General features: G+C 38.9%; 1 protein-coding gene across 4 annotated transcripts in view; it reads left to right on the top strand.

Moving 5' to 3' along the window:
• The window catches only part of SMYD3 (SET and MYND domain containing 3), a 769649-nt gene that overhangs the window by 162761 nt on the left and 588542 nt on the right, over positions 1 to 18346 (top strand). For all 4 annotated transcript variants that reach the window (XM_059412565.1, XM_059412567.1, XM_059412568.1 and 1 more), the window contains exon 2: positions 9049 to 9112. In XM_059412565.1, coding sequence (XP_059268548.1) covers positions 9049 to 9112 — 64 coding nt within the window. The remainder of the gene's footprint in view (positions 1 to 9048; positions 9113 to 18346) is intronic.

Genomic DNA, 18346 nt, shown 5'->3' with positions numbered 1-18346 from the left:
CGGCACACATAATACTGAATTTTGTAGAGAAACATTATGAAATGAGGAAAGCTTAAGTCTGTACTCTTGTAGAGATGTTAATTTTCTCTTTAACTTGTGGTGGTCATTGCCTTGCGTCAAGGAAACAAAATGCGAGGAGTCATAACTGACTTTTAATTTTGGTGAAGATGTAACAGTCCTCTCTGATTGTCATTTCCTCAAATGAAACTTTCCTAAAATGTCTTTAACTTCTTGAATCAGAGCACTCAAGTTGATCATTCTGATCCCATTAAAAATAATGGTAATAGAAATTTTAGTGAGTGGAGACTAAACTGTGAAACACTTATGATGCAGGTCAAAATTTGGAATCAGAGCCAAGTAAAAAGTGGTACTAGTATAGTGTCTGTGGGCATGCACAGAGAATACCAGATTTGTCCCACCTGTGGGTTTTGCTTCTTTAGCAATCATAGGAGAGGTGTATAAGAAACTCTTTGTGGAAAGGGCATAGAGATAGACAAAATTAACTCGAGCACTCTGAAAATATTTCTCTCAGCACCTCAGTTTTAACTCTGTGCTGCATGGTTTACTTGGCACAGTGGGAGCAGGCACTTTGGGCAGATGATCTCAGGTAGTCACAGTTTTATGAGTTGTTTCTTATTCCCATTTTATAGAGAGGAAGTTGAGGGTAAGGGAAATTGCAAGGTTACAGGGCTGGTAGGGAGTGGGCTTAGTCCATTAGTCCATTAGTCCCTTGGGGCTACTCTAACAAAATGTCAGACAAGGTAGCTTTTAAGCCCCAGAAGTTTATTTCTCAGAGTTCGGAAGTTGGGAAGTCCAAGCTCAAGGTGCCACATGGTCCAGTTTTGGTAAAGGCTTTCTTCCTGCTTCATAGCAGGGACCTTCTCTCTTGGTGGAAGGGGTGAGGGAGCTCTTTGGGCTTGCTTTTTAAGAACAATAATTCTAGGGCCCCGGTGGCTCAGTCAGTCAATCATCTGTCTTTGGCTTGGGTCATTCTCTCAGGATCCTGGGATTGAGTTCCATGTTGGGCTCCTTGCTCAGTGGGGAGTCTGCTTTTCCTTCTCCCTCTGTTCTTTCCACCTGCATGTTCTCTCTTGGTCTCTCAAATAAGTAAAATCTTAAAAAAAAGAAAAGAACACTAATTCCATTTATGAAGACTACCCTGATAACCTAAGTACCTCCCAAAGGTCGTACCTCCTTATCCTGTCACCTTGGAGGGTTAAGATTTCAACTCCTGTATGTTGGTGATGACACATTCAGACCATAGCACTTATAGTGCCCATTTTGAGCTCTGGATTGCTCAAACATTCTCCTTTTAGGTAATGGGGACTTCCCTTTTCTATAAGAACAGCCCTGTTGTTCTCTCTTAGTCGCTCTGTATCAGAATATGACTTTTCCTTCATCTCAACTCAGGTCCTATAGTCAGTGCTGCTTCTCAAAACTTGGTTTTATCTTGTGGCTTGTTTTGCAAGTGGTATGTGTTGATCTGTCCTTGTTAATTTTAAGTTCTTGGAGCATGACTGTTGTGCCCTCTCTGCATTTATCAACACAGGACTTTGCAGGGTGCTGTCCACAGGGTGGCCTGTCACTGAACACTTGTTGAATTAACAGTTGAAGTTTCTGTACATCAGGTAACACTGTCGCCCCCAAGTACAATAAGTAGCTTTAATTTAGGAGCCAGAAAAGAGTGGGAAGGGAAATACCCAAGTCAGATGGTCTCTCTTGACTAATTTGGCTCAGATACTTTGCTGTGCTTTTTCTATAAGTGCTAATATGGGTTCTGATTGTTCGTGTTTTGCCCAGGAAGGTATAGTGCCTGTGGATCATAGATTCATTTTTTTCCCCTGAAATATTAACCATACTTTGAATGTTAGAAATTTGAAATAAAGGGATAAGTGATGTAGAAACATGAATCCAAACAAATTCTGCCTTCCTGTATTAGGAGTCTGTGTTATTTTGACTGCATCTGCTATTTTGTATTAAAAATTATTTGAAGGGCACCTGGGTAGCTCAGTAGGTTAAGCATCTGCATTTGCCTCAGATCATGATCCCAGGGTCCTCGAATCAAGCCCACTGTGGAGCCAGTGTAGGCTTCCTGTTCAGCAGGGAGTCTGCTTCTCCCTGTCCCTCTGTCTCTCCCCCTGCTTGTGCTCTTTCTCACTCACTCTCTCTCAAATCAATCAATCAATCTTTTAAAAAACCTATTTGATAGTTAATGGATTTTGGATCTGGTCCTCTTTAATTTTAAAAGAAGCCTTTGGGCCCTATACGAACAAAATTACCATCTGGAAACAAAAATGGAAGTTTTTTTTTTTTCTGTATTATTATGAATATTTATGCCAGAGGAGCTCTGTATGTTTAGCACTTTGCAGTGTATTTTCTTTGGTCAGAGTAAAAGTAATTGTACTATGCTTGGATAGAATGGCTTGACTTTATTTGGGATAAGCTCCTTTTTATGGTGGAGAATTTCATTTGCTTTAGAAATTTCCATGGGGAAACAGCCAAATCCTCAGGTACCTGACATTAACATTTTTAATGAGTCAGGATTCAGAGCTTGTAATGATATGTACAAACATAAAAATTCTCTTATTTGTTTATTTATTTTTTAAAAGGATTTTATTTATTTATTTGACAAACAGAGATCACAAGTAGTCAGAGAGGCAGGCAGAAAGAGAGGAGGAAACAGGCTTCCCGCGGAGCAGAGAACCTGATGCAGGGCTTGATCCTAGGACCCTGAGATCATGACCTGAGCCGAAGGCAGAGGCCTCAACCCACTGAGCCACGCAGGTGCCCCCCCCCCCCTTTTAACATAAAAATTCCTTTTTTTTTTTTAAAGATTTTATTTATTTATTTATTTATTTATTTGACAGAGAGAAATCACAAGTAGGCAGGAGAGGGGGGGGGGGGGGGGGAGGAGCAGGCTCCCTGCTGAGCTGAGAGCCTGATGCGATGCTTGATCCCAGGACCGTGAGATCATGACCCAAGCTGAAAGCAGAGGCTTTAACCCACTGAGCCACCCAGGCTCCCCTAAAGATAAAAATTCTTTAAAGAAATATTATTTCTGTGGTATCTTTGTTTTAAAACACATTTAGGCTTCATTCACTTAGTTATTTTGGTTTTTGCCTTTTCAAAAAGGGAGCTCTTTATTTTTAAGACAGTCCGTATTCCTCATATTCCATGGAGAATCTAATATCTTAATTGTGTGAAGGAATATTTTCATAGAAATTGTTATCAGAGAATCTTTCTTAAGCCTTGTATTGGGGTACTCACTCCATCAGACTTCCCATGGTCAACCCTCTTTCTTTAGCAAGTGTAATTGATGCAGGCTCTACCTAATGAGCTCTGTTCTTTTTCTTAGCTCACATTTCTTCTCAAAGGTCACAATGATCAGTCACAAGCTAAATTTCGGTCCTTGAAAAAGCACAGAGGTGTCCAAAAGATTTCTGGGCACATATCTTCAGTTCAGAAGAAGAGGTGCAAAAACATACAGTAGGCTCTGGTTTGCTTCTGATTGTACAGGGCTGTGCTCTGTCTGGATGAGTTTCTTTGGAGGGCAGGAGGGTTGCCAAGTTTTCTTGTGGTTCCTGAGCCTTTGCCTGAGCCAGACTGGCCAATAGTGAGTACAGGTGGCAGATGAAAGAGAGATTCTCTGCAATGCACACTGGGAGACTTCCAGGGGATCAAGACATATTGCCTGTGTACTAAGCATACGATTTATGAATGTGTTGTGATACGTTGTTTCCTCTACACAAAGTTTAAAATGGATTTGGCAGGTGCCAGCCCTAGCTAGGAATTTGAGTCACTAGAATTTGTTTTCTGTATCCTTTCCAGGAAAATTCTTTTTCTTTGCCTGGCATCTGTCCATATTAATTTAGGGCAGAGTTTTAATCTGGGATACTTTCCCCTGCTGATAACCAAGGACAGAGAGATAGTCCCTTAAATACTACCCCAAATATTGTGATTTGAAGGAGCCAGTCTTTTTCTCTTTAATTTTTTTTTTTAAGAGACAGTGGTTTCTGTTATATTCATATATAACTTCTTAATTTGTATACTGGACAAACAAGTAATTTTGCTCTGTTTTCATTTACTTTCCACATTTTTGTTGCCTTTGCTGTTGGTGAAACTCATTATGGCCCAGCCTTTACTTGGAAGAGAGAACTTAACTTGTTTTGCGTGAACCACACTATCTGGAACTACTGAGCAACTTAAGAATTTTTTGTGATTTGACACTGTTCTATACCATATCACAGTTTGCATGAATAAGTGATAGTGGATTCCTTTTTGCTGTTTTGGTAGGTAGAGCTAAAGATAACACTGATTTAGGTATAAAGTAATTTTAATACCTTCTTTTGGGGGGATAGAATATAATTTATCTCTTAAGCGGAGAGGGTGAAAGAGGTTAAAAAAAACTAATCATTTCCTCTTACTGATACACTGCTAACCTACTTCTTCTATTGCTTTTTTTTCCTTTTTTTTCCCAGATTTTATTTATTTATTTGAGAGAGGAAAGCATGAGTGGTGGGAACAGACAGATTGCTTTTTGTTCACAAAGTCCATTTGGACTTGGAGCTAATCATTTTGCAAGCAGGATGTTTCTGCAATCTGTGAAAATTCTGTATTCATTACTTCTCTGTGCCTCGGAGACCACTGTAATTTGCCTTAGACTGTGCACAACTTTTGTCATCTTCAAATATAGTTTATATTTGTTGGGTGTACAAGAGAAGCGGAACCAAATCATTTTGAGTATTGGAAGGAAACTCATTTAACTCATTCTCCTTTGCAGTGCTGGAATTTGCTTCATGGCATGCTCTGCTCCGAACCTTATCCCTGAGAGAGAAGCAGTATCTTTACCAAGGCTCAGTGGGTTTCTAATCGAACACATAACTTTTTTCTTGGATTCAGTTGACATTTTTTTTTTGAAACTTGAGAACTTAAATTTGTTTAGTTCTTTGATATGTAAAAGTAACTCAGAACATTTAAATAGCTCACGTTAAGGAGTTCCTTCACACATCAAAACAATGATTAAATTATTTAGGTACTTAGACTAATTTTGGTATTTACTGTGCTGACATTCTGTGTTAAAATTCATTAAAGCTTTTGGTAGCTATGGGAGGGAGAGGATACAGTTTGATGTGCTAACTTGTTCACTGACCTTCTGAGGTATCTTGCTTCTGCTCATTAATTTTTAAAATTGAGAAGAAACACTTCGTACGTCTGGGGCTTTTAATTTGCAAAAGAAATTGCCTCTGAATAACTAAAACCAGAAAGAGGGAGATGAGGGAAAATCTGAGGAACCAGGTCTGAGGAAGATGGCATTCTGGGGGACCCCAGTGATTCCTCCTCAGGAACGTTCCTGTCCAAAGCATCCTCTCCCCTTTTGGCTACCTGTTCTTAGGTGGGCTGGACACACTGGGTATCTTTTGGCACACTGGGGCTTCTTTTGTTTTCAGGGTTATTGGGAACCCAGCTGCACCCCACCCCCAATATATTGATTTAAGTCTTAGATCTGGTAGTGGTTTCCCCTGCACGTTCTTAGTTTGGGTTTTTGGGGGGGTGTTTCTGAGGATAGAGAATGATACTCATGTTTGCTATCTTACTTGCACTGTCATTTTTTTTATGGGGAGAGTTAAGGAGATTCGAAAATTGTACCACTGCTGCCATTTCGTCAGAATTCTCTTCGTTTCTTTTTCAGTCTCCTGAATCTTGAGTTCCATTGCATTTTGTTATTTATTTTGTAATTTATTCCATTTTGTTATTAATCTTCCTTCTATGTAATCTTTTAAGATGTTTGTTCATGTTGTCTGTTCTCTCTGTGTTCTGTTTCGTTTTGTGGATTTGGATAATTTCCTTTCCTTCCTTTTCTGCAGTTTTTACATTAAAATTCCTTTTTTGCATGTTTAGCTCATTGATTTTCAGGTTTTATTCTTCTTTTAAAAAGATTTATTTATTTATTTGAGAGAGGAAGGGGTGGGGGAGGAATAGAAGGAGAGGGAAAGAGATCGCGCTGAGCATGGAGGCCCCACACAGGGCTTGATCCCATGACCCTGAGATCATGACTCAAACTGAAATCAGGAGTTGGACACTTAACCAGTTGAGCCACCCAGATGCCCCTCAGTTTTGCCTCTGTAAGGATGATGTTTGCTTTATCTCATAAGTTTTGATTTTTTTTTCATTATTTAATCTCATATTTTTGGGACACCTGGATGGCTCAGTTAGTAGAAGGTAAGACTCTTGATCTTAGGATTTGTTCTCCATGTCGTGTGTGGAGCGTATTTAACAAAAAATACATATTTTCTAATTTTATGATCATTCTTATTTGATCCTTAAATTCCATAAAAACATGCTTTTATATTTTCATGCATATATTTCTCTGGGTTTCTTTTTGTTACTCATTTCTAACTTAATTCCTATATGATTGGAAAAAATGAACTATATGGTGTTGATTCTTTGGGATTTTGAAGATTTACTCTGTGGTCTACTTTCTGGGCAGTTTTTTTTTTTTTTAAGATTTTATTTATCTATTGACACAGAGAGAGAGAGATCACAAGTAGGCAGAGAAGTAGGCAAAGAGAGAGAGAGGGGGAAGCAGGCTACCCTGCTGAGCCGAGAGCCTGATGTGGGGCTCGATCCTCGGACCCTGAGATCATGACCTGAGCCGAAGGCAGAGGCTTAGCCCACTGAGCCACCCAGGTACCCTCTGGGCACTTTCTGGAAATGATCAGTGGGTGCTTAAAAGAAGTATCTGAGTATACTTCATGTATCAGGTATAAGGTTGTGTGTACTGCATGAGATCAAGTAAGTTACTGAGCTCCTTCTTTATCTGCTTGGTCTGTGAATTCCTGAAAAAACTTTATATCTCTCTATAGGTATAACCAGTACTGTTGGTACTTACTGTACTCCAGGCACTATTTTAAGGGCCTTACATATATTAGCTTACTGTGTTGGTCATTCTTCCTTCAAATCTGTTACTTGTTCTTTATATGTTTTGAGACAGGATATATTTGCCACTAGGTACCTACCCCTGGGTATTGGAGTCTCTTATCATTGAGGATTGACCTTATTCATCTCTAACAAAATCTTTAACTATAAAATCCTTTTTTTATCTGAAATTGATGTGGTTACACAGGCTTTTTCTCTTAATATTTGCCTGGCATACTGTTTTTATCCTCCTCTGTATGTCCTTATGTTTGAAGTGTGTAAAATAAACATAGACAGCTTATGGATGGATTTTTTTTTAATGGTTTATTTATTTTGGGGGGAGAGAGAGAGCATGAGTAGGAGGGACAGATGGAGAGAGAGAATCAGAAGCAGACTCTGTGCTGAGTGCAGTCTGACCTAGCCCTGGATCGCACGACTCTGAGATCACAACCTGAGCCCAAACCAAGAGTCGTTTGTTTAACCAACTTCACGGCCTAGGTGTCCCGTGGTGGATTTTGTTTGTATCCAGTTTTATCCAAGAGCAGTAATATGGTGTGATGGTCAAAGCAAGAACTTGAATGCCAGATTGCTTGATTTGGATTGTCGCCTGGGGTGTTGATACGTGACAGCTACAATTCTATACTTCGGGTTGGGAGGCATTTTGGCTTTACTTAGATTTTAACTACCCCCACCCCGCCCCTCGCCCCCGTTTTATGTTCTGTGTCTGACTCTCCCTGTCCCAGAAGTGAAGTACCTGGTATGTTTAGGTTCCAGTTATCTTTGGGATTCTCTTCTTTCCCTTTCAGAATCCTTGCCACCTTCTTTGCACTTCTCTTTACTTTTTATCTCTTGAAAATGAATTGAAGTATCCTTAAAGTCATCATAATAAGACTGTTTACTTTTAGGACTGTTTGAAAGTAAGTGTAAATCATAGATGTAAAAATCTGTGACGAGTACCCCACCCATTAGACGTGCTTAGAACAATTTGTTCTTGTTTTTTCATTAATATTAACATTACACTTTGACTTTTAGGGCTCTTGGGTACCCTCTGTTTATCCACAGGGCTTCCTGCCTTTTGTTTGTCACTATTAATTTTATCATCACATTTATTCTTTTTATTTTGTAATTCAACTTGTTCTTCATTTTTCCTTTTTTATTATACAGGTGATTTAAGGGGATGTAACTTTTGAGCATCTCAATTCAGCATGTGTAAAGTAGTAACTGGATTTAATGAAATTTTAAGATCATTTTCCAGAAGGAGTACACTCATAATTAAACTATATGGTAAGACTTAGATAGTTTTTCCATCCGAAGAATATAGAATACTTCAACTAGTTGATGGGACTGGATTCTGTATTTCATATGGAGAGTTTAAAGTCTCTCTGTACTAAAGTTTTTGGTCTCAATGGGACCAAAAAAGGTCCCATTGATTTTAATTTATTTTTTTTATTTGAACGAACATTAATAGTCGTAATGATACAGAACAGTGTGAATGTGCTTAATGCCATTTGTTAAAAAACAAAATTCAACTGAGTAAAGTGTAAAGATCTTACTAGCTTTGTTCAGTGGTCATGATTTGGGCATTGTCTGATGTAGCAGACAGAAAGTGGCCCTGAGATGCTGTACAAAATGAAAGACGTGTATAGGCAGAAGAGAGTTGGAACAGGAAAATTATACTAGGTGAAAGAGTGCGTCACTTTCCTTAGGGGAAAGCTGGGGTCTACCAAGAAGATTACCTAACTAGTAATACCTGATTGACTGGTTGTAAGATTTCATTTTTGGGGGCGCCAACATTGTAGCTAAGTTTAGGGGCTTAGAAAAAGCGACTCCACTGTGGGCCTTGAGTTCTCTTTTTTAACACACTGAAGTATATACTTAAAAATATTTAAAGTGGTAAATATTATGTTATATATATTCACCACAATTTAAAAAAAGACCGTCAGCGGTTATGTCCGTGTCTCACATTGAAGAGGAAAGAAGATGTTCATCAACATGAAAATCTAGTCTTTCGGGAGCATGCGGATGGTGTGAGGACAGCGTATTGGCATCAGCATGCTGATTTATGTTTCTTTCTTCAAATATGGTTCTCACTCATTTCCTAATGTGAATTTTTTTTTTTTTTTTTTTTAACAGGAAGGAAAAACTGATGCGATGTTCTCAATGCCGAGTTGCAAAATACTGTAGTGCTAAGTGTCAGGTAAGAATGTTCAGCTACAGGGTTCCTGGGTGGCTCATTTGGCTCAAGTCATGATCTCAGGGTCTTGAGGTCGATCCCTGTGTTGGGCTCCCAGCTCAGTGCGGAGCCTGCTTGTCCCCATCTTTCTGTTCCTCACTCCATGCTCTGGCTCTCTCTTTCACTTTCTCTCTCTGAAATAAATAAATAAAATGTTCATCTCTCTAGAATTGAAACCTTCAAGTTCTCTGCTCTTCTTTTGTGTTCCATTATGCCCATTGGCCTATTTCTGCTTCTCTACAATCTTTGATTTATTTTAACTTATTTTCCTTTAATTTAAAAATTATTGATGTATATGGTAAAATATCATTTCTATGATATCTATCTATATATATAAATATGTAATATCCATGTATCAGGAAGAAAATTGTTAACTCATCTCTTTTTGTCCTCTTGACCTCAGTTCCATTGTCCAGAGATATCTAGTTTCTTGTGTCTTTGCAGAATTTTTTCCTTCTAACACATTCACATATTTATACTCTTTGTTTAGAAAAACAGAGATGGGTTATTCTTATATACCTAAATTCTCCTTTTCATTTTAGAGCCTTCTAGAGGAACTTCTGATGTCATCCTACTGATTCTTTTACATGAATGCACCACAGTTGTTACTTCTTCGTTAATGAATCCTTAACCTTTTTTCAGTATTTGGTATTGTCAGTAATGGACCAAGCATCTTTTGGTGCACATTTCTGCACACCTTCACAAATTAATTGTAGGATAAATTCTCCCCAGCTTTACTGATGAGTAAAAGGATACGTGATTTTGAATTTTTAAAGATAGTACCAAATTGCCTTCCAAGAGTAATTTACGACAACTGACAGAGTCTGTGAGAGTACCGTTGTTAATGTCTTTGAAATTCTTTAAGGGGTGTATAATTAAAATTCAACATCACCTTTTCTTCTAACCTTATGATTAATCATTTCATAAGAAATGTAATTATGCTGTAATGAATTGCATCATAATAAAAAGTGCTAATTGGAGGTTTTGTGTCTGTGTCACTTGCTCTCAACCTTCCACACCCATCCTTTTTGTTTCTCATTTTGGGGTGTGTGTGTCTGTGTGTGTGTCTATGCGGACACCTTTTTCCTTTTTTTCACATCTAGGCCGTGCTCTCTGAGGGAGTTTTGCTCTCTCGCTTTCTCCTTTGAAAATAATTTCTTATAGAAGTCAGAAACCTAAACATACAAATTAATCAGAGGACCCAAGTTCTAATGACTATTAATAAGCCATTAGCTTGTTAAATTATTCCAAAGAAAGCATGAAAACTCTTTGGGCCTCAGTTTCCTAATCTGTACTACTGAGAAGAGCTAATATTTATGAGATATCTACTGTGTATCAAGTACTATTTTATTCTGTTTACTCTTACTTGAATCTTGGGAGTTTACTACGATTGCGCCCATTTTACCAATCAGGGGACTGAGCTACAGAATTGGAAGTAAAGTGCCAAATATCCTATACCGAATAGGCCCTGGAATTTGGATCCAGAGTTCTAATTTCACTTCTAAGCCCAAATTTTATTTTTATTCTAACATTCTGATTAGTTGTAGCTTTCTGTTTCCTATTGTATTCACATTTTTCATGGATTTTGTTTTGTTTTTAATAAGGGTGCAACCCTATCCCAAGGAACACAAAACAAAAAATACTAAAATAGAAGGTTCCAAGTAACACTTTCCTAATAAAAATAGGGAATGTGAAAAAATTGGATTATTTTTGCCTCATTTTATAAAGCAAAAGTTCTGTCACAGAACGATACCAGATTTATGTTAGATCATTAGTAATAAGGAAAAGCAAATTATGAAAACAAAGCCATGCTTTTTCCTACAAGATAAATTCTTGGTGGACTATTTTATGGTGATGTTATCTGTCTTATTCATGTGAAACTGAAATTTGTTACAAGGAGCTTCAAATTAAGAAGAATATATCTAGAGCCAACAAATTCCATATATCTTCTGGATGACCTTCTTTCCGGTTTCTATGAGCTAAACATTTACTTTTATTTTCCCCTTTTTTTATGAATGTTTTTTTCCTCCAATGCTGCTTTCTCCTCCTTTGTAGTATACTCAAGGAAAAAAAACCCCATTATCTGATTAGAATGTGTTGAGGGAGTTTGGTGGGTTTGGGTATGTCATTTTGATTCATTGTAGTGCTTGTACTTTGACCACATATATTAGCTGTTTACTGTAGCATCAATAATAATGTCATCATCAGATATACTGTAGAAAGTAATGGGAAAATAGCTCCTAAGATGAAAGATACCACATATAAGCCAACTAGTGCATGCTTGTGTGTGTGACAGGGATGAGGGTGTGTAGAGGTGGATGGGAGTCAAAGATTGGCCAGAACATATGCATTTAAACTGCTCTGTTTAGCTCACCCTTCAGGTACAGAATTAAACATTGTAATTATTGTGGATTCCTACAAAGCAGCACAAAATTAAACTGACAAAGCGAACTATGAACAGTAATGAACAGGAGGCAAATGCCCTCGGAATGGAAATTGACATAGAGGATGTGAATTTGTAGCACAAAATCTATAATAGGTTTGCCCTGGAGGGACATAACTTTGGTTCATTAGCTTGGCATTTGATGTGTGGGGCCGTGGCATCAGTGAGTTGTGTGAGAGGGTATTGAGGTGTTAGGAGGTATGATGTCCCTCACGCCCATAAGGCTGGTTTCAGTGTTACTGGTTTTCACATTTACTTTTTAAACAGAAATTAAAGTAAGAGGAGTGAATGTTTCCTCCAGTTTCCTTCCCCATTCCTATTGCTGTTTTCCAGAGGTAATCTCTGTGTTTGTTTTGTGAGTGGAGGATACACACTAAACTGTTCATCTACCCTTATTACCTAGTATTCACATACATGTATGTATTGACTGTTATGTTCAGTACTGTTTCTTATACTGGAAAATATTTTGTCATCAGTGGGTTTGTAATTCCTCTGTGATACTTTATTATGATGTGTCATATAATGCGATAGAGGGCTTATATATGGAAACCAGTCTGATTTCTATATAACCGAAACATTGTATGTGATTTTGAAATGAAAGAGGAGGGGTGGGCTAAGTTTTCTTTTAAAGAAGCATGCTCAGGGGTGCCTGGGTAGCTCGGTTGTTTTACCATTTGCCTTTAGCTCAGGTCATGATCCCAGCGTCCTGGGATCAAGTTCCACTTTGGGCTCCCAGCTCTGCAGGGAGTTTGCTTCTCCTTCTGCCCCTCCTCGTGCTCATGCCTGTGTGCATCTATGCTCTGTCTCTGTGAAATAAATAAAATCTTTAAAAAAAATGCTCAAAATTTGCAGTGTTGCTAACAAGTAAACCAATTTCAAGCAAATTCACTAATATTGTTTTATGTCTTCTCGGTTTAACTTGATTCATAATACCTATATTTCTAATTGAATTAATTGCTGATCAAAATAAGCAGCTGGGTACTATACCAAATTACAATTTATATACTTTTAAAAAGTATTAAAAAAAAAAGTACTTTTGGGGCATGTGGGTGGCTCACTTGGTTGAGCATCTGCCTTCGGCTCAGGTCATGATCTCAGGGTCCTGGGATCGAGCCCTGCATAGGGCCCTCCGCTCAGGAGGGGGCCTGCTTCCCCTTCTCTCTCTTCCTGACTCTCTGCCTACTTGTGGTCTCTGTCAAGTAAATAAATAAAATCTTTAAAAATTTTTTTTTAAAAGATTTTATTTATTTACTTGACAAAGAAAGATCACAAGTAGGCAAAGCGGCAGGCAGAGAGAGAGAGAGGGAAGCAGGCTCCCTGCTGAGCAGAGAGCCTGATGCGGGACTCGATCCCAGGACCCTGAGATCATGACCTGAGCCGAAGGCAGCGGCTTAACCCACTGAGCCACCCAGGTGCCCCTTTAAAATTTTTTTTAAAAAGTACTTTATTAGCAGGGAGAGGCTCTATTTTATCTTAATGATTACAGACCTCTTTAGAAATGTGAATCTTACTTGGGTTGAAATTCTTTGATGATGTTTAGGTTTTTGGGTTCTACAAATGTCTAGGGCCCTAAGCTTGTCTTTGCTCACTTTGCATTCACCTGCTGAGTGGTCCCATCTGCTCCCATGACTTCATTTGGCATCTGTGCATTAATCATTCTTGAAACTCCATCTCTAGTCTTCTCCTTTGTCTGAAAGACCAGACCCATACCTTATGGGGAACCTCTACTCTGGTGGTGTACCTCAAATGCCTTATAGCAGGACCTCAGTGCATAATCTCTGCCCAAAACAGCATTTGTTTTCGATTTTCAACCGCAGTGAATAATTCGCCAGCCACCCAGTAGTCTGAGTCGCCAGGCTGGAATCATCTTCAGTTTAGATCCTTTCTTGGCTCCATGCCTAGTTAATCAACATGTCCTGCTGATTCTACTACTTATGATCCAAATTGGTTCCCTTCTGTCTTAGTTTCTCCACCAGCACTCGTGTGGACGGTCCTCTGACCTCTCTCCTACATTGACTGTGGTCTGCGCTGTCCTGCCACGTCCTTTTCTCCTTCCTAGCCGGGAGCCAGAGCGCGAGCATTCCAGAGTGTGAGCGTGACCTGTCACACCCCAGCAGAAAACTCTGGCCCTCTTCCTCAGAATGAAATTCAAGCTGTGGATTTTGCTACAGTTTTACATCTGAGCCTTTGGCTACGTGAGTCTTTGGGCTTGGACCCAGATCTGCCCCAATACCTATTGAACTCCTTCTACTTATCCTTTATAACCCAGATTAAATGTCGCTCCCTCCTTTCCTAAACTACTGAGACTATTTTGTGTCCCTCCTTTTTCACACAGAAATTATCTTAATGATTGGTTTAATTGGCTATTTCTGCGGTTAGATGACCAGGCTCATTCAGGGGGTACGTTATTATTTCCTGATGCAGATGTAACATTATTGGTTACGGGAACGAATGAGTACATTGGTCAGTGATACTCTTTGTTTGGAATTATTTTTTGAAACACTACATTATCTTTAATCTTGTCTGTTTTATTTTTTTAGTTGAAATATAATTGGTTAGTTTTAGGTATGTAACATAATGATGTGATATATGTATATATTGTGAAATGATCATTACGGTAAGTTTGGTTAATATCCATTGCTACAGTGGTGTTCCTAAAGCTTCTATTACGGATGCAGGAGAGACAGATAATGACAAATGCCCACAATTATGTGAGTGAGTGTGCTTTAGACGAGCAGGAGCTCACGTTTGAAAAGGTGATTACAGAAGGACTTCCTGTAGACATGACATTTGACCTGGGATCTAATTGCCAAATGTAGCCACCCATGGAAAGCTCCGGAACAGATTTTTTACATAGAAGGAACATCAGATGTAAAGAACTGAAGCAGGAACAAACTTGTCATGTTAGAGGAATAAAAAGGAGTTTGATAATGGTGGCAGTCATTACCGTACATGTGTCCAGACCTGTAGAATGGACCCCACTGTTCACCAGGGACTTTGGGTGATAATGATGTGTCACTGCAGGTTCATCGTTGTAATATATGTACCATCTGGTGGGGATATTGATAATAATACAGGTGGCTGTGCATGTGGGGTCGTCAGTATGTGGGCATCCTCTGTACCATCCTCTCACATTTAAAACTCCTCCAAAAAAATTAACTTTAAAAAAAAAATAAATATAGGAAAAAAATAGTTGGAGGTGAGCCTAGTTAGTGAAGATCAGAAGGTCTTCTGGTCCATCCATCTACTGATTCACTTAGCAAACATTAGGGTCAACACTAGAACTTTTCTAGGCCCTGGTGGAAAATTATTGGTTAGTTTGCTTATCACAGACGTACTCCCTGCTTCTTTGCTGTTTCCAAGAATTGGCTAAGGAGTTGTATCCATAACTTATATAAAATGTTTCCAACTCAGAAGTAAGACATCACAGTAAAATGGGTTTGATTTGAATGGCCCTTTCAGTGAGATAAACATTAAAAGTGCTGCACATCATTAGTCATCAGAAAAATGAAATTAAAACCACACTGATGTACCTTTATATACCCACCCACTAGACAGGCTGAAACGCAAAATACTGACTATACCAAGTGTAGTCCAGGGTGTGGAGAAATTGGAACCTCAGGCTCTGCTGGTAAGATAGTAAAGTGGTACATGTGCTTTGGAAAAGTTGGGTAGGTTCTAAAATGTTCAATGTACACTTAACCACATAAACCAGCAAGTTCTACTCCTAGGTAGAACATACACACACAAATACACACAATTACTCAGCCATGAAAAAGAACAAACCACTGAAAAATGCAGCAATATGAGTGAATCTCAGAAACATCATGAAGGAATAGAGCCATATTAGAAGAGGCAGTGCTGTTTGCTGTTCTAGAATACGCGCAAGTAGTGTCTAATGATGGAGACCACATCACTGCTTACCTGGGTCGGAGGGCTTGGATGTAAAGCAAACAAAGGAACTTTGTTTGGGGGGGGGGGATAATGATAGTCTATAACTTAGTTTTGGTGTTTTTACAAGGATGTGTGTATGTATTTGTCAAAATTCATCAATCTGTACTCTTAACACTAGCACATTTTATTGTAATATAAATTATATCTCAAGAAATTGTTTCAAAATTATTGATCACTGCAGGGGTGCCCTGGGCAGTGCAGTTGGTTAAATGTCCTGACTCTTGTTTTTGGTTCAGATCATGATGATCCTGGGATTGAACCCCACATCGGGCTGCATGACATTCTCTTTCCTTCTTCCTCTGCCCCTCCCCCAGCTCTGCCCTTTCTCTCTCTCTTTCCTTCCCACAAATAAATAAATCTTTAGAAAAGTTATTGCTTACTGCAGACTCTTTAGGTGTGCATGGATTTCCTTTCCTTCTCTATATAATAAAGGAGTCACAGCCTCTCATCCCCTCAAAGAATGAGACTGCTGTTGGGGAAGCCATCCTAGGAGGGTGAGAGGGGTCATGAAGACTGAAGAGAAGGCTGAAGCAAATCTCTGCATCAGAAATAGTAGCATCAAATTTAGCCAGATTCTCCATGTTGACACTCCTCTGCTTACTCAAAGTCATTCTAAAAGCAAGGAGGTGTTTTCAGACTGTCTGACATGCAGACTTTTGGTTAAGTCTCCCTGTAATGCTACTTCTCAATCCCATTCTGTGCTGGATATATACTCTTTGATGCTAGGTCCTTGCTGGATTTCTGCTTGGTAGGCTGGCTGCCGTCTTGGAAAAGACTTCGTGGTTAACTGCCCTTTGACGCGGCCTCCACTGCCCTGTTTGTGCAGCCTGTCTTACGCCCAGTTTCTGACTTATGGACATAACCTTGAACTCCTCATTCATTGATGGCCCTTCTTATACACTTCGGGAGTTAAAAACTTGATAATTATTTGTACCAGGGAGCTAAAATCGCCCTGTTTTGCTAGAACTCGGTGTTGACTTTCTGATTAATCCAGCATGGGAGTTTCTTTCAAAGAAGATTGGATATCTATAGGAGTAAGTGAGTTACTTAGTCTTTCTGGCTAAAATGTATCAATTAGGTCATTCCATCTTCATGTGACCTATCATTAGATCAGAGGTTGCCAAACTCTTGTGTAGTGGTCTAGATAATAACTATTTTAGGCATTGTGGGCTATATTTTTGTCATAACTACTCAACTCAACTACTACTCAACTTGTCCGAAGGAGTGTAAATTGTAAGCGTGGCTATGTTTCCATAAAGCTTTATAAAAGCAGATGGCAGAATGGATTTGACCTGAATCATGCATTAGACGATCACTGACTTGTTTTAGGGCACTAATATTATTATTTATTATATGGTTGCTCAATGAACAAGGAGACTGTAACTTCATTTTTTAAAGAAATAACGCTTTTTTTTCTTGTTTCTTCTGTCAACTTGATGCCCCATGTTAATTTTCCTGCCTCACTCCATCTTTGTATTTGGCTCTGTCTGTCTAATTTGATTAAGGCTAGTGGGAAGGCACTCTTGTTCTTATTTGATACAGCATTCAGTAAGCTTTGAAAGTGGTAAGTCTAATGTCTATTACTAGGTCTCTTGTGTGCTCTGAGGAGATTTTATGCAGGATTTTAATCAATACCTGACAGTTATCTGAGACACCGGCTTAGCCTTCCAGTTTTCTTATTCCAGATTCCAGCTTTTTAGACCTTCATGTTATCTGCCAGCCTGCAGTTCAACACTGGACTACTTGTGAGGCGTGAACAGGGAGATGCTGTTGATTTGCTCTTAAATGGTTTGTGAGGGACTGGATAACTGTTGGGTCTCCTTTCTTTCGTTCAAGTTTCATGGCAACTCAACTATCCCAAGTTATGCTCATAGAAAATCTCTGTCCACATTATTTGTAAGTGGAATGAATCATGACTACGTGGTAAAAAGAACATGAACACCTGTGCATGCAAGATGTACCTCATTGGTAGCACACTCATTTATTTATTTATTATTATTTTTATTTAAAATAATACTTTATTTATTCATTTGACAGAGAGAGACACAGCAAGAGAGCGAACACAAGCAGGAGGTATGGGAGAGGGAGAAGCAGGCTTCCCGCTGACAGGGAGCCCGAAGCAGGCCTTGATCCCAGGACCCTGGGATCATGACCTGAGCCAAAGGCAGATACTTAACAACTGAGCCACCCAGGTGCCCCACTTATTTATTCTTTTAAAAGATTTATTTATTTATTTAGAGAGAGTGAGAGTGCCAAGCAGGAGGAGGGTCAGAGGAAGAGAGAGAGAGTCTCAAGCCAACTCCAAGCTGAATGTGGATCCCTTCTTGGGCCTCAATGTCAGGATCCTGAGATCATGACCTGAGCTGGAATTAAGAGTCGGACACCTAGCTGACTGAGCTACCCAGGTGCCCTGGTCGTACACTTATTTTTAAAACCGGATATGAACGAAGCTAACCTGGTAAAACAGTTTACTGAGTAAATCTTTGCATTACAGAAGATTTCACTGAAGCACTTATTAACATTTAAACCATTCTTTGAGTTAAAAGCAGGTTTTCCAAAATATTAAAAGTATTTATTGAATGGTAATTCTTCTTTCTCTTTCACGTAAAAATACTTCTCCCTAAATCACAGTTGTTAGACATAAGGTAATTATATTGCTATTATTTGTAAATATAATAACATGATATTTATAGAAAATTCAAACAGATTGGGAAAGCATAAGGAGAAAGGCAAAATAGCTTTTTCTTTTAGGAAAAACTGAAAAAATTATTACCAATTGTTCAGTTTTGTAAATGAATATA

This window comes from Mustela nigripes, chromosome 10 (assembly GCF_022355385.1).
Source record: "Mustela nigripes isolate SB6536 chromosome 10, MUSNIG.SB6536, whole genome shotgun sequence".
In the NCBI taxonomy this organism is placed as follows: domain Eukaryota; kingdom Metazoa; phylum Chordata; class Mammalia; order Carnivora; family Mustelidae; genus Mustela; species Mustela nigripes.
This window is presented reverse-complemented; position numbering and strand designations above follow the sequence as displayed.